The 13,864-nt window shown below is 41.7% G+C and overlaps 1 protein-coding gene across 1 annotated transcript; it reads right to left on the minus strand.

Annotated features, from left to right (window-relative positions):
* Positions 1–11,720: 11,720 nt before the first annotated feature.
* LOC112589259 (uncharacterized) lies at positions 11,721–13,798 on the minus strand. The gene is made up of 3 exons (XM_025301815.1): positions 13,625–13,798; positions 11,957–12,116; positions 11,721–11,871 (listed from the first exon to the last, which is right to left on the minus strand). Exons 1-3 carry the CDS (start codon positions 13,655–13,657, stop codon positions 11,753–11,755), a joined length of 312 nt encoding a protein of 103 aa, XP_025157600.1. The 5' UTR covers positions 13,658–13,798; the 3' UTR covers positions 11,721–11,752.
* Between the last annotated feature and the right edge of the window lie 66 nt (positions 13,799–13,864).

The raw sequence follows: 13,864 nt of genomic DNA on the forward strand, positions 1-13,864 counted from the left end.
GCCGAATGGCAGTGTCGTACCGGCATCTGCCACCCTAGGGAGCGGCGGCGGCGCTCCCCCGGTATGGGTAGCGGGCCCGAGGTGGCGCCGGCCAAGGAGGAGCGGCCATCGGCTTGCCGAAGACCGTCCCACCTCGGGCTCGCCTTCGGACACGTGGGGGGAGGGGTGACCGGTGAGTGAAGCCCACACACCCGCCTTCCCCCGGCGTCGGTAGGGGATTAGGTGAAGGGGGAGTGGAAGCCTGGTTGGGGCCGGGCTCCACTCCCCCGCCCCCCTTGACGAACAAGGGGGCGCGGAGGGAGGGTGGGTGTCTCCTTCCCTCCAGTAGTGTAACCAGAAGGTCAACCCGGCCGGGAAACCGGTCGGGGACCGCGTCTCTGACTCCCTTTGTGGGAGGGGGCGCGGTACACAGGCGAGGGGCTCTTGGTTGAGTCCTGGGGCCGGGGTGTCGGGGATGGAATACGGGAGTAGTTGCCCTGACTCCCCCCACCACGGTCCGAAAGGTAGACACCCCGCAGGGGTTTTAGTCGGTAAGAGTCCGACATAACCCCCGACCCCCCAAGGGTCGGGGTTATCCATGATGGATTTCCCTTGCGTGATAAAAAAAAGTTTGGGAGTAAGCCGCCTGTACGTTGGTGTCGTGCTCTCGATCGCCCTCTACGGGGCGCCTATATGGGCGCCCCTACTTATGGCCACCGACCGCAAAACGCCTGTTGCGCCAGGCGATGCGGTCAATGTGAGGGCGATACGGGGGTACGACACCGTGTCGTACATGACGGCGACTACCCCCCCCCTACGTGGAGTTCCTCGCGGAGGAGAGATGCACCCTCTACTGGAGAGTGCGAGAGCTTCGCGAGGAAGGGGAGGGACTAACGGCCAAGGGCCTGGCGGCCCTGAAGACCCAGGCCGGAGCCCGGGTCCTAGAGTAGTGGTTGGCCATGTTGGCCGACCTTCGTGAATTCGGGCTCCAAACAGCCGAGGCCATCCGTCCCTGTCTGCCCGAAGTGGCGGACAGGAGGGGACGTGGACTCTCCTTCCACCTAGTGCAGGTGCTGACCGGACACGGGTGTTTCGGTACCTGCATCGGATTGGGAAGGAAGCCACCATCAGATGCCACCACTGCCCGGCGCGCGAGGACACAGCGCAACACACGCTGGTCACATGCGAGGCATGGGACCAGCAGCGCCGTGTCCTCTCCCGAGTGGGGGGTGCCAGATGGAGGCTCTCTCGCTCCCGCGCATAGTTCGCGCCATGTGTAGGAGCGAGAAGATATGGGGGGTGGCGGTCTCCTTCTGCAAGGACATAATGTCCCAGAAGGAGGCCGTCGAATAGGAGCGTCGCCTCGGTCGCCGTCGCAGACAGCGACGGGGGGGGCGGCGTTCCCCAGGTATAGGAAGCGGGCCCGAGGTAGCGTCGGCTGAGAAGCTGACCCCGATTCGTCGGGGGCCTCCTCGGCCACCTCGGGCCTGCCTTCGGACGCGCGGGAAGGGGTGACGACGGGTGTAAAACCCACCCACCTTTCCCCGTGCGTTGATAATGATAGGTAAAGGAGGAGTGAAGGCCCTGTTTGGGGACGGGCCTCACTCCCCCTTGGCTAATGAGAGGGCTAGGAGAGAGGGTGGTCCCCTCTCTCCAGTAATAGGAACCGGAAGGTTAGCCCGGCCGGGATGCCGCGCCACCGACTCCCTATGTGGGAGGGGGCGCGGCATTTGGGCGATTGGCTCCTTAGAGCCTCGAGGCCGGGAGGTCGGGAAGAGAATGCAGGAGTTCCCCTGAGTCCCCCCACTTCGGCCCGATCGGTAGAAACCTCGATGGGATTTCAGCCGGTAATAGTTCAGCATAACCCCCGCCCTCCCCAAGGGGCGGGGGTATCCATGAAGATTCCCTACCGTTATAAAAAAAAAGGTTTGGGAGTAAATGCTTAAAGACAAGTTTAGCTGAGTCAAGTATGGATACAGGAATAATATATGGCGATAATACGTACAATTGGACTTCCGTTTCCGGTAGGTTAGAGGAGTGGCACGTGTGAGAGTGGTGCGCAAAGCGAAAGAGAAAAGTGTAGAAGGAGAGAATGAGTGGAGGTGAGAGTAGGTGGAGGAATGAGGGGCGTTGAGGGGAGGGTGGAGGAATGAGGGGCGTTGAGGGGAGAGTGGAAGAGTGAGGGGCAGAAAGGGCATAGGATAGGAAGAGAGTATAAAGAGGAAGAAAAGTGTGAAGGAAAGTGGATGACAGAGCATACTGAGAGGCATAGAGTAGAGAGACAATAGAGAGGGAGCTCGGATAGGAGAGAAGTTGGTTCTAAAGTAAGGCGAAAGTGAGAGGAAATAGAGAGACAGGATAGAAAGAAGGAAGGAGGAGAGAGAAGAGTGATAAAAGGGGAAGAATGGAAAAGGAGGGAGGAAAAGGGAAAACGGGAAAGCAGGAGGGATTAAGAGAATTTCTGGGAATAAGTATATATAGGGGAAGGGTGGATAGTGTAGGGAGTGGAGCAAGTGAAGCAAGTGTAAGCAGTGTAGGAAGTGCTGGGAGTGTAGGAGGGAAGAGTAGAGGACAAGAGGCCAAAAGAAAGAGAGAGAGGACGCTAGAAGCGATGAGGGGGAAGAAAGAAGGGGAGGGGGGAAAGAGAAAATAAGAAAATATAAAGAGGGGCTGAGAGGGCAAGGAGGAGGAGGGGAGAAAGGAGGAGGTAAGGAAGATGACAGGGGAGAAAGAGAAAGGGTTAATGGAAGGAGAATTAAAGGAAATGATATGGGAAATGATAGAAGGATGGAGGAGTGCAAAGAAAGATTTGGAGGAGATGAAGTTGGAGATGGAGAGGAGGGAGGAAAGGTAGGAGAAAGAGAGGAAGGGAATGTTAGAGAGAATTGAGAGATTAGAAGAAGAAAGTAAGACAAGAAGGGAGAGGAAGAGGGGGGAGAGGGAGGGAGAAGTTAGCTTGGAAGAAGGGATAAGCAAGATAATGGAAGGCGGGGCAGGAGAGGTAGGGTATAAAGGGAAGGAAGGTGTAGAGGCTGAGGAGAGTAGAGAAAGGATTGGAAAGTGAGGAAAGAGAAAAGAGGAGAAAGAATGTAGTATTTAAAGGAGTGAGGGAGGAAAAGGGGGATATTGGAAAAGGGGTAGAGAGGATTTGTGCAGAGATAGGAGTGGAGGTAGAGATTGAAGAAGTGAGAAGAATAAATACAAGTAAAGAAGAGAAAGGGCAAATGTTAATTGTAAAGGTAAAGACAGAGGAAGAGGAAAAGAGAATTTTAGAAAATAAATGGAAACTGAAAGGAAGTATGATATGGATTGAGGAGGATCTAACATTCAGAGAGAGAAGGATGAAGTGAAGGTTAAGGAGTATAATGGAGGAGGAGAGAGGGAAAGGAAAGATGGTGAGGAGGGGAGAGAGAGGATTGTGGATAGAGAACAAGTGGTGGTATTGGGACGAGGAGGAGAAAAAGGTAATAGAGAGGGGGTCAGAGGGAGGTAAGGAAAGAGGGAAAAGAATAGAAGAGGTAAAAAAGGAGGAAGAGGGAAAAGGGATAAAGGAGGGAGGATAGGTGGGAAGGGAGAGAAGGAGGAGGGAAGCGGCGAAGAGCGGAGGGAAATGGGAGACAAATGGATAGAGAAAGGAAGAAGCAAGGGGGAGAGAGGAATAGTGAAGGTGGCGTTCTGGAATGTAGCAGGGTTAAAAACAAAGACAAGGAGTTCTGAGAGGGACTGAAAGAATGGGATGTGATGTTTCTGAGTGAAACTTGGGTGGATAAAAAGGGGTAGGAAAGAGAGATAGGTTGCCTAAGGGATACATATAGGAGACACAGTGGGCGGGGAGGAAGAATAGAAAAGGAAGAGCAATGGGAGGGATGTTAGTTGGAGTAAAAATAGGTATGAAAGTAGAAAGGGAAGGGAGGAGGCTAGAGGGAGAGGGGATTATGATGGTCAAGATAAGATTAGAAGAGAGGTGGTGGAAAATAATAGGAGTGTATGTGAATAAGGATTTAGAAGATAAGGTAGGGAAATTAAGAGAATAGATGGAGGAAAAGGAAGAGGGAGTAAGAATTTTGATAGGAGGAGATTTTAACGCAAGGACAAGAAGAGAGGGGGGAGGGTTAGGAGGAGAGAATGAGAAAGGGGAAAGAGTAGGGATTAGGAAGTCGAAGGACAATAAAGTTAATAGAGAGGGCAAAAGATTGTGAGAATTCTTGGAAGGGTAGGAGTGGATGATTCTAAATAGGAATCATAGGGAGGACGAGGAAGAAGAGTATACGTACATAGGGGCGCAGGGAGAATCGGTAATTGATTATATAATAGGAGATGAGGAGACGAAAGAGGGAATACAGAGATTGGAAGTAGAAGAAAAAATAGACTCGGATCATCAGCCGGTAACGGTATGGATAGAGGAGAAGGGAAAGGAAAAAGGAAGGAGACAGAGATTGGGAAGAAAAAAGGTAGGTAGGGGAAGATGAGGCGAGGAGGGAAGAGAGGAGTTCAAGAGGGAGTTTAGGAGGAGAGGGGGAGGAAAAAGGGTGGTGGAAGAGGATTGAAAAGTTTTGAGGGAAAAAATAGGAAGGGTGTTGGAAAAACGGGAAAAAGGAGAAAAGATGGGGGGAAAGGATGATGAGATGAGGAATGTAGACAGGGGAAGAAAACGGTAAGAAGGGAGCTGAGAAGAGGGAGAAAGGAAGGAGAAAGGAAGGAGGAAATAAGGAATATAGAGAGGAAAAGAGAAGGTACAGAAAATTAAGTGAAGAAAAGAAAGAGAGGAAAAGAGTGGAATGGATGAGGGAGATAGAGAGAGCAAGAACGGAAAGTCAAATATGGAAGGTGGTAAATAGGGATAAGAAGAAGATGAGGATAAACGAAGAAATAGAAATTGAGGAGTGGGATAGACACTTTAGGAGGGTATTAGGGGGAATGGAGTGGAAGGTGGTCAGAGGAAGGGGAGGAGAAGAGGCAAGGAAAGGGGAATAGAAAGAAAGGAGGTGAGAAGGATAATAAGGAGGCTAAAAGATGGGATAGCGATGGGAGGGATGGAATTCCAAATGAGGTGTGGAAGTATGGGGGGGGAAGAAGTGGAAGAGTGGATATGGGAGATTTATAGTAGGAAGTGGAAGGGGGAAGGATGGCTGCAGGATTGGAAAAAGGGAGTTATTGTGCCAATATTAAAGAAGGAGGGAGGGGAGAGAGTGGAAGATTACAGGGGAGTGGCGTTGACGCAAATGGCGTATAAGATATACGCGACAATTCTGGCAGAAAAGCTAAAGAAGAAAGTAAAGGAAAAAGGGTTGTTGCCGCCGAGTCAGACAGGCTTTAGAAAAGGGGTGGGATCCATAGATAACATATATGTGCTGAATTATTTAGTGAACAGGCAAATAGATTAGCAGGGGAAGATGATGGTGCTATTTTTGGATCTGAAGGCGGCATTTGACTCGGTGGACAAAGGGGTGCTGATGGAAGCGATGAAGAGAAGGGGAGTAAGCGAAGGTATAATTAGAAAATGCGAAAAGTTGTTAAGAGAAACAATCAGTAGAGTGAGGGTGGGGGAAAGGGAGGGGGAAATGTTCTGGATGGTGAGGGGAGTAAGGCAGGGCTGTCCAATAAGCCCAAATTTGTTTACGTTGTTGGTAGCGGATATGGATGAAGAGTTAGAAAGAGGAGGATGGGGGGAAGTGAGGTTGAGGGGTGGGAAGGTATACTCATTGGCATATGCAGATGATGTTGCGATGTTGGCAGAGGATAAGGAGGGATTAAAGGGAATGACGGCAAGGATGGAAAGATATTTAGATGGGAAAGGATTGGAGGTAAACGTGGATAAAACAAAGATGATGAGGTGTAGGAAGGGGGGAGATGGGCAAAAGTGAGCTGGAGGTGGAAGGGAAAGAAAATAGAGGAAGTAAAGGAGTTTAAATATTTAGGATACATAATAAAGAATAATGAATAACAAGAGGCACAAGTGAGAGAAAGGATAAGAAGAGGGGCAATACTGCTGGGACAGGTGTGGGGAATAGGAAAGAGGAAATTTGGACGGGACTGGGGAAGGAGAATTTGGCTGTTTGATAGGCTGATATGGTCGGTGAAGAGTTATGGGGTAGAAATTTGGGGATGAAAAGAGAGAGAGGGAATCGAAAGGATGCATGAGAGGTATTTGAGATAGGTGTTAGGAGTGGAAAGGTACACGCCAGGGTACATGGGTAGAGAGGAGATGCAGAGAGAGAAAATAAGTAGAAAGGCAGGATTGAAGACATGGGGATATGAAAGGAAATTAGAGGAAGGGAGGGGAGGGGAGCTAGCAAGGAGGTGTTGGGAAGAAATGAGGCAAGGAGCGAAGAAGGGAAGGGCAAGGAAGGGATGGGAAGAAGAAAGGAAGGCGTATATAGAGGCAAAAGAGTGGAGGATAGAGGAGGTAGAGGAATTGAGGGAGAGGGGAGAGATGAGAGGGGAACGAATAGTGGAGAGAGAGAGGAAGCAACAAAGGGAAGAAAGGTGGAAGAAGATTGAGAAGTCAAGATATAATGGATGGTATAGATGGATAAAGGGGGTGGGAGTGCCAGGATATTTAAAGAAAGGTTGGGGAGAAAGTAGGTGGTAAAGAGTTGCAAGATATAGATTAAGAAATGGAATGAAAGGAGGAAAATACTGGGAGGAGGAGGAAGAAAGGAAGTGTAGGATATGCGGGGTAGAAAAGGAAATATGGGAGCACGTGTGGGAATGTACAGGGTGGGGGGAAGAAAGGACATGGCAGGAGATGGCGAGGGAGGTTTTGAGGGAGGAGGGGGAGGGGGAGAAATGGTTAAGGAGGCTGGATGGGGTGAGGGGGGAAGGGAGGAGTGAGTGGAAGGATGAGTGTGAGGAGGACGAGATTAGGGAAGATAAATTGTAAACGGCAACGGAAGTTCAGAATAGGAGAGGGAGTTGCGTAGAGTGTGTGTGTGTATAAATAAAGAAAAGGATAGGAGAGGATAGAATTAAGTAGGATAAGATAGAGAAGAGAAATATAAGAAAATTGTAACCCTAAGGGGAATCAATAAAATTAGTTATATATAGGGTGCACGATTTATCTGAAGACATTGAAATATTTCGAGAATTATGCATTGGATAAAAAAAAGTGGTCAATGAAAGTTGTTAGTCTCGAAGGGGGATATCCAATGATACCAAACTCGACCTCCCACCCCACCCCCTAGGGGTGGGGCTTGGGGGCAACTTTGAAATCTTAAATGGAAACCCCCATTTTTTATTGCAGATACGGATTCTACGCCACAAAATACGTAAATTTTGTCCGAAACTTTTTTTTTGATTCGTGATAGATGGCGCTGTAATCGCAAAAAATTATATTTTCCGCAATTCTCCAGAAATGATCATTGGATTGAGAAATAAAAAATACCTGTTCAATATTTGTAAAGAACATAATAAAAGTTATCCCCCCCCCCATCCTCTCGGGGTAGGGTGGGTGATAACGTTCTAATCTCAAATGGGGACCCACATTTTTCATTGCAGAATTAGATTGTACGTGAAATTTTTATTGAAACAATTTTTTTCATTCGTGATAGATAGCGTTGAATTTTTCCGAGAAACTACTTTTAGCGTTACACAGGAACAACGACGAGGACGTAGTAGTTTTATGTTCCCTTCGGGTGCTTTTTTAATGTGAGTCCCCTTGCCTCTCATAGATCGGGTGCTTTTTTAATGTGAGTCCCCTTGCCTCTCACTGTTCAATTAATTAGAGTAAGTGTTCGAAATTTTTACCTTCAACTTCAATACACTTATTGATCCTTTAATAAATAATATAATAAAATTCAACGCTATCTATCACGAATGAAAAAAATTGTTTCAATAAAAATTTCACGTACAATCTAATTCTGCAATGAAAAATGTGGGTCCCATTTGAGATTTGAACGTTATCACCCACCCTACCCCGAGAGGATGGAGGGGGGGAATAACTTTTATTATGTTCTTTAAAAATATTGAACAGGTATTTTTTATTTCTCAATCCAATGATCATTTCTGGAGAATTGCGGAAAATATAATTTTTTGCGATTACAGCGCCATCTATCACGAATAAAAAAAAAGTTTCGGACAAAATTTACGTATTTTGTGGCGTAGAATCCGTATCTGCAATAAAAAATGGGGGTTCCCATTTAAGATTTCAAAGTTGCCCCCAACCCCCACCCCCACGGAGTGGGGTGGGAGGTCGAGTTTGGTATCATTGGATGTCCCCCTTCGAGACTAACAACTTTCATTAAACACTTTTCTTTATCCAATGCATAGTTCTCGAGATATTTCAATATCTTCAGATAAATCGTGCACCCTGTACTACATGGGCTGAAAAGTCTTTGGCTTAACAATGAAAAAACGATTTTTTTAATGAAAAGTGTTTTATTCCTCGACATAATCTCCATTTAGAGTAATGCACTTAGTGTAACGGTCCGCTAACATTTCGATGCCGGTCTTATAGTGCTCGGTGTCAAGTCCCTCAAAATAGGCATTTGTTTCCAACTTGACCTCCTCATTCGAGTAAAATCTTTTACCGGCGAGCCACTGCTTCAGTCGGGGAAAAAGGAAATAGTCGCTGGGGGCCAGGTCTGGAGAATATGGGGGATGCGGGACCAATTCATAGCGCAATTTCTTTAATTTATCGGTCGTATCGCGAGCCGAGTGAGCTGGAGCATTGTCTTGGTGAAACAAAATTTTTTTCTTTGCCAAATGTGGCCGTTTGACTTTGACCTCGTCATCCAATCGATCCAGTAATGTACAGTAATATTCTTTATTAATAGTTTTACCATGTTCAAGATAATCAATGAATATTATGTTATGCGCATCCCAAAAAATACTGGCCAAAACCTTGCCGGCTGATTGTTGTGTCTTCGGGCGCTTCGGACGGCTTTCACCAGACAATAACCACTCCGCTGACTGCCGATTGGACTCCGGTGTGTAGTGATGGATCCATGTTTCATCCATTGTGACAAATCGACGCAAAAACTCCTTCTTATTGCGGTTAAACAGGGCCAGATTTTGCTTTGAAAGTCGAACACGTTCCGCTTTTTGCTCAATTGTCAAAAAACGCGGCACCCAACGCGCGCAAAGCTTTTTCATGTGTAAATATTCATGAATGATATGACCAACGCGTTGAGATGCCTATGATGTTAGCTAGCTCACTCAATTTCATTTTGCGGTCATTCAACACGATTTCACTGATTTTCTGAATGTTTTCTGGAGTAACTGCCTCATTTGGCCTTCCTGAACGTGGTGCATCATTTGTGCTCGTACGGTTACGACGAAACTCAGCAAACCAATATTTGATGGTTGAATTCGGTGGGGCAGATGTGCCGTAACATTTATGCCTTTGCTTCAACAGTGTTTTTTCCCATCAGGAAGCAATGTTTAATCAAAACACGAAATTCACTTTTTTCCATAGTAAAGATAAATTCAGAGGTAACGTCGCTTCGAAAGCTATAACTTGTACACGAGTCAACGAAATATCATGAAATTTTTACAGCATCTAAGCTAAGGTTGGTACTCTATAGGAAATATAAGGATTTTTAGTTTGTGGCACCATCTGTATGTCAGGCCAAAGACTTTTCAGCCCATGTAGTATATACCCAGCAAACACAGATATATAACAATAACATTACTTCAATATAACAAAATATAACACGTAATATAACGTGGATGTTGCAGCAACATATACCAGGTGTGTCGGTAATTCCTTTTCGGTTTTTTCGCTAAAGAAAACACGTTATTTACAATGGATAGTTAAAATATATTTATTCAGAGTATTGGCCATTTGATTCTATACATTTTGCCCATCTCTCAGGCAATTTATGGATGCCATTCCAAAAGAACTGTTTCTCCTTTGAGCTAAACCATTCATCGAGCCATTTTTTAACTTCTTCGAAATCGGCGAAGTACTGTTCTGCAAGCGCGTGCCCCATCGATGCGAAAAGGTGGTAGTCGGATGGAGTCAGGTCTGGAGAGTACGGCGGGTGCGATAAAACTTCCCATCCAAGTGATTTCAACACTTCTTTGACTGGTTTTGCTGTATAAGACGGCGCGTTGTCATGCTGCAAAATCACCTTATCATGTCTTTGAGCGTATTGTGGACGTTTTTCGATCAATGCACAGTTCAAATTGATCATTTGTTGTTGGTAGCGATCAGTATTAACTGTTTCTCCAGGTTTCAACAGTTCATAATATACGACACCAACCTGGTCCCTCCAGACACAGAGCATGGTCTTGCGACCAAAGCGATTTGGCCTAGCAGTCGATGGGCCGCCTTCGCCAGGTGATAACCATGATTTCTTTCGCTTGGGATTTTCGAAATAAATCCATTTTTCATCACCCGTTACTATTCGATGCAGAAATGACTTCCTTTCATACCTTTGAAGCAGCATTTCACCGACGATTTTTCGATTTTCCAATTGCCTGTCATTCAATTCATGTGGCACACATCTTCCCAACTTTTGGATCTTTCCCATCGCTTGTAATCGTTCACAAATTGCTACTCGGCTCACATTCAACTTTTCTGCCAATTGTTTTTGAGTTTGTGTTGGGTCTTCATCCAATAACTCCTGCAATTCCGCATCTTCAAACGTTTTCGGCCTACCAGGACGTTTTTTGTCTTGAACGTTGAAATCACCACATTTGAATTGTCGAAACCACGTTTCACATGTTCTTATGGTTGGAGCATGCTCACCGTAAGTCTCTACCAGCAAACGATGACTTTCAGCGGCTTTTTTCTTTTGATTAAACAAGAAAAGTAATGCGTGCCGCAAATGCACATTTTCAGGCACAAAACTCGACATTTTCAAAAAATTATAAATCTATAACGCTGTTATTTTGGCGGAACGTAACTTGTGTAGTTTTGAGGTTAATGTCAGTAGAATAAAATGACATATGTATCAAATCATAACATTGCATACTTATGGCTAGTGACATTTGTTACAAAAACCGGGAAGTAATTACCGACATACCTAGTATATAAGTTACAATTTCCCACTCATATGAAGTTGTAGTTATATAACATAAACATAATAAGTTAATAAAATGTTATATAACGGTAATATTCATTATTATAAAGCAATATAACAGTTATATAAGTTGCTAAACTGTTATATAACTGCAATATATAATTACAAGTATGTAATGTAACTGTTACGTAACTGTTATTTTAATTGTAATAAAATTGTAATATAATCACGTTATGAAAATGTTCTTTACCAAACGCGAATCTTAGAAATAACTAATTCCTAAAATTAATTCTAAACAAAATTACATTAAATTTAATAGTGTATCAATATATAGTTTTAACCATATATTTAGTGATATACGATCGTAACATTTTTTTAATACATATATTGTAAAATCTCATGTAGTTTTATTTAGAATTAATTCAAAAATCAGTTATTTCTAAAATTCGCATTGATAAATTATTATAGGAATCAAATGAAAAATGCTATAACCAATATTTATATTTATATATTTATATTTATATATATTAATTAATATAATTTATATTTAAGCCTACAATATAATTTGAGTATATGGAACACTTTTACATTCGTACAAGCACATAAATATTAACAGTTTAAGAAACTATGTTTTAGAAATTCTGAACAAGAAATAGTTATAATACTTATAATATTCTGAATCGAATGGAAAAAATATAACATTTATAAAATTCAAAATCTAACGAAAAAGATATGTAATATTAATAACATAATAAGAAATAAATATATAATAATATTATTGTTTTATGTATGCCCTATCATTGTCATCATTGTTCTTCTTTCGATGTATCCCTTTTATTTCGCTGATTGGCAAAGCGTAGCCATTCAGCTATTATAGCATCAAAATCGGCTACAGTAAATACAGTATAACGCGATGTCACTTCTCCTGAAAAGAAAAAAAAATAATAGATGCAATTAAGAAAATCGTATTAATGAGACATTATAGTTTCACTAACGTATATATAACATACTTTTCATAATTTTTATGAAATATAAATTTGAGATTTTGAAATTATTTCTGAATCCTTTCCACGAACATTTTAGTGCACATTCATTTGTTAATGTTTTTTGTAATAGTCTATGCAGATTATCTTTAGCATTGTTTCCGCCTGTTTTTGACTTAAACTCTTTCTGTGAAAAAGAAACAAATACATTTAATATGAATAAAAAAATCGAGCACTGCAATATAGAGTAATATTCCAAGAGAAGTGTATACTTTGAAATTTTTTAATAGTATAGCTTTGTTTAATTAAACAGTTAAAGTGATGTTTTTATCGAGATAATTATGCATATTGTTAAATAATTATATTATTATAAAATATCAGTTATTAAATCTTGAATGATTTCTGTAATTTAATCAATATGCCGCGCGACTTATGTATACTATACATCATTATATTTACAAATTGTGTCACTGCTTTATCCGACGTTTTTAATAATGCATCGAACTGTTTTATAGCTTCTATTGTTGATATTGGTAAAAATGGCGCGATGAGATTATCATTAATTTTTGAGGGACTTAGCGCCCGGTGCTTTATGGCATTTTCTATGTTTGATAGTCGTAATATACTGCACAAGTACTTCTTCCAAATTGTGATATGATTGAAATATACATTATATGCCAGAATTAAATATTTTGTAATCTATTATGATTACATGATTACGGCCCTAGTGAAAATATTTTGATGAAAATTTCTTTCAAAACTATGAAAAATTCAGTAAATTGAAACACTTTTTGAAAAAATAAGAAAACATTTCAGATTTCGCAAAAATGAAAAAAACTGCGTTTGTATGAAAATTTGTATTCATTTTCTGAGTAATTATGCAATTTCTTTCTTTTCTCTAAGCATTCATTGTAAAATACTGAAATTTTCCGAGAAATATATAAGATTAGAATTTAAATGAAGAATGAAGAGAAATTCCAATATTGTTTTCTAATATTATTTTACTTTCTACGGAGTAATCTGAAGGCGATATGAAATAATCTGACTTTCACTGAAAAGGAACATAGTTTCTTTGACAATTTCTAAAAAAGTATACTTAACAATATTTTTGAATTTTCTTTATTTTCTCATTTTTAACATACACATTTTATTAAACAATAGTCGGTCGCAATTTTATAAAGATAAAGTGGGATTATTGTTAAATATAGGGAAAATATTATAGTTGTTCTTATATTTCTTAAAATAATCAAAATTACTTTCTTGACTGGTGTGTGACAAACTTAAGTTCAACTTCACTTCACTTTATTTTAATCTCTAAATTACATGAAATATCACATCATTGCTCTCTAAAATCATGTTATAAAATATGATTTATAAAATATAACTAAAAGAAAAAAATAATAATGAAAATTGGTAATAAGTACAATATCGAAGTCGAGATCTGTTTATATAAAAATTAATATATATTAGACAAAGTGACTGTTTCAAATATAATAGAAATTTGTTTTCCACAGTTTTGTAAGTAACAGAAATCTACTATTTTGAAATTGACTGTTCAAGTAAATTAAATAATAAAGTATTGTATCTGTTACAGCTTTTACAAAAACTTATACGCAAAACATTCAGAACTTATAAAATCGTAAAAATCGTAAAAAATTAATGCTACATTAAATATTAATAATCTGCTAAACTAACCAGTTTGTGTATTTTCGATTTTTGCAACTCCATTTATTGCAGGGCACAAAATGACTGAACTGTATGCATATAATTTTAATTTATATCAGAATCTTCTGCGCTCGTTGTACCACATTCTAACATTTTTGTATTACTTGTTTCTGTTAGTGCCATAGGTAAGATTTTCTTTACAGACGCAATTATTCCTTCATGCTTCATTGCGCCAGATATTGCTCTGCCTAAATAAGTATTAACATGTTT

Source organism: Harpegnathos saltator, unplaced genomic scaffold (genome assembly GCF_003227715.2).
Source record: "Harpegnathos saltator strain DR-91 unplaced genomic scaffold, Hsal_v8.6 scaffold45, whole genome shotgun sequence".
Lineage (NCBI taxonomy): Eukaryota > Metazoa > Arthropoda > Insecta > Hymenoptera > Formicidae > Harpegnathos > Harpegnathos saltator.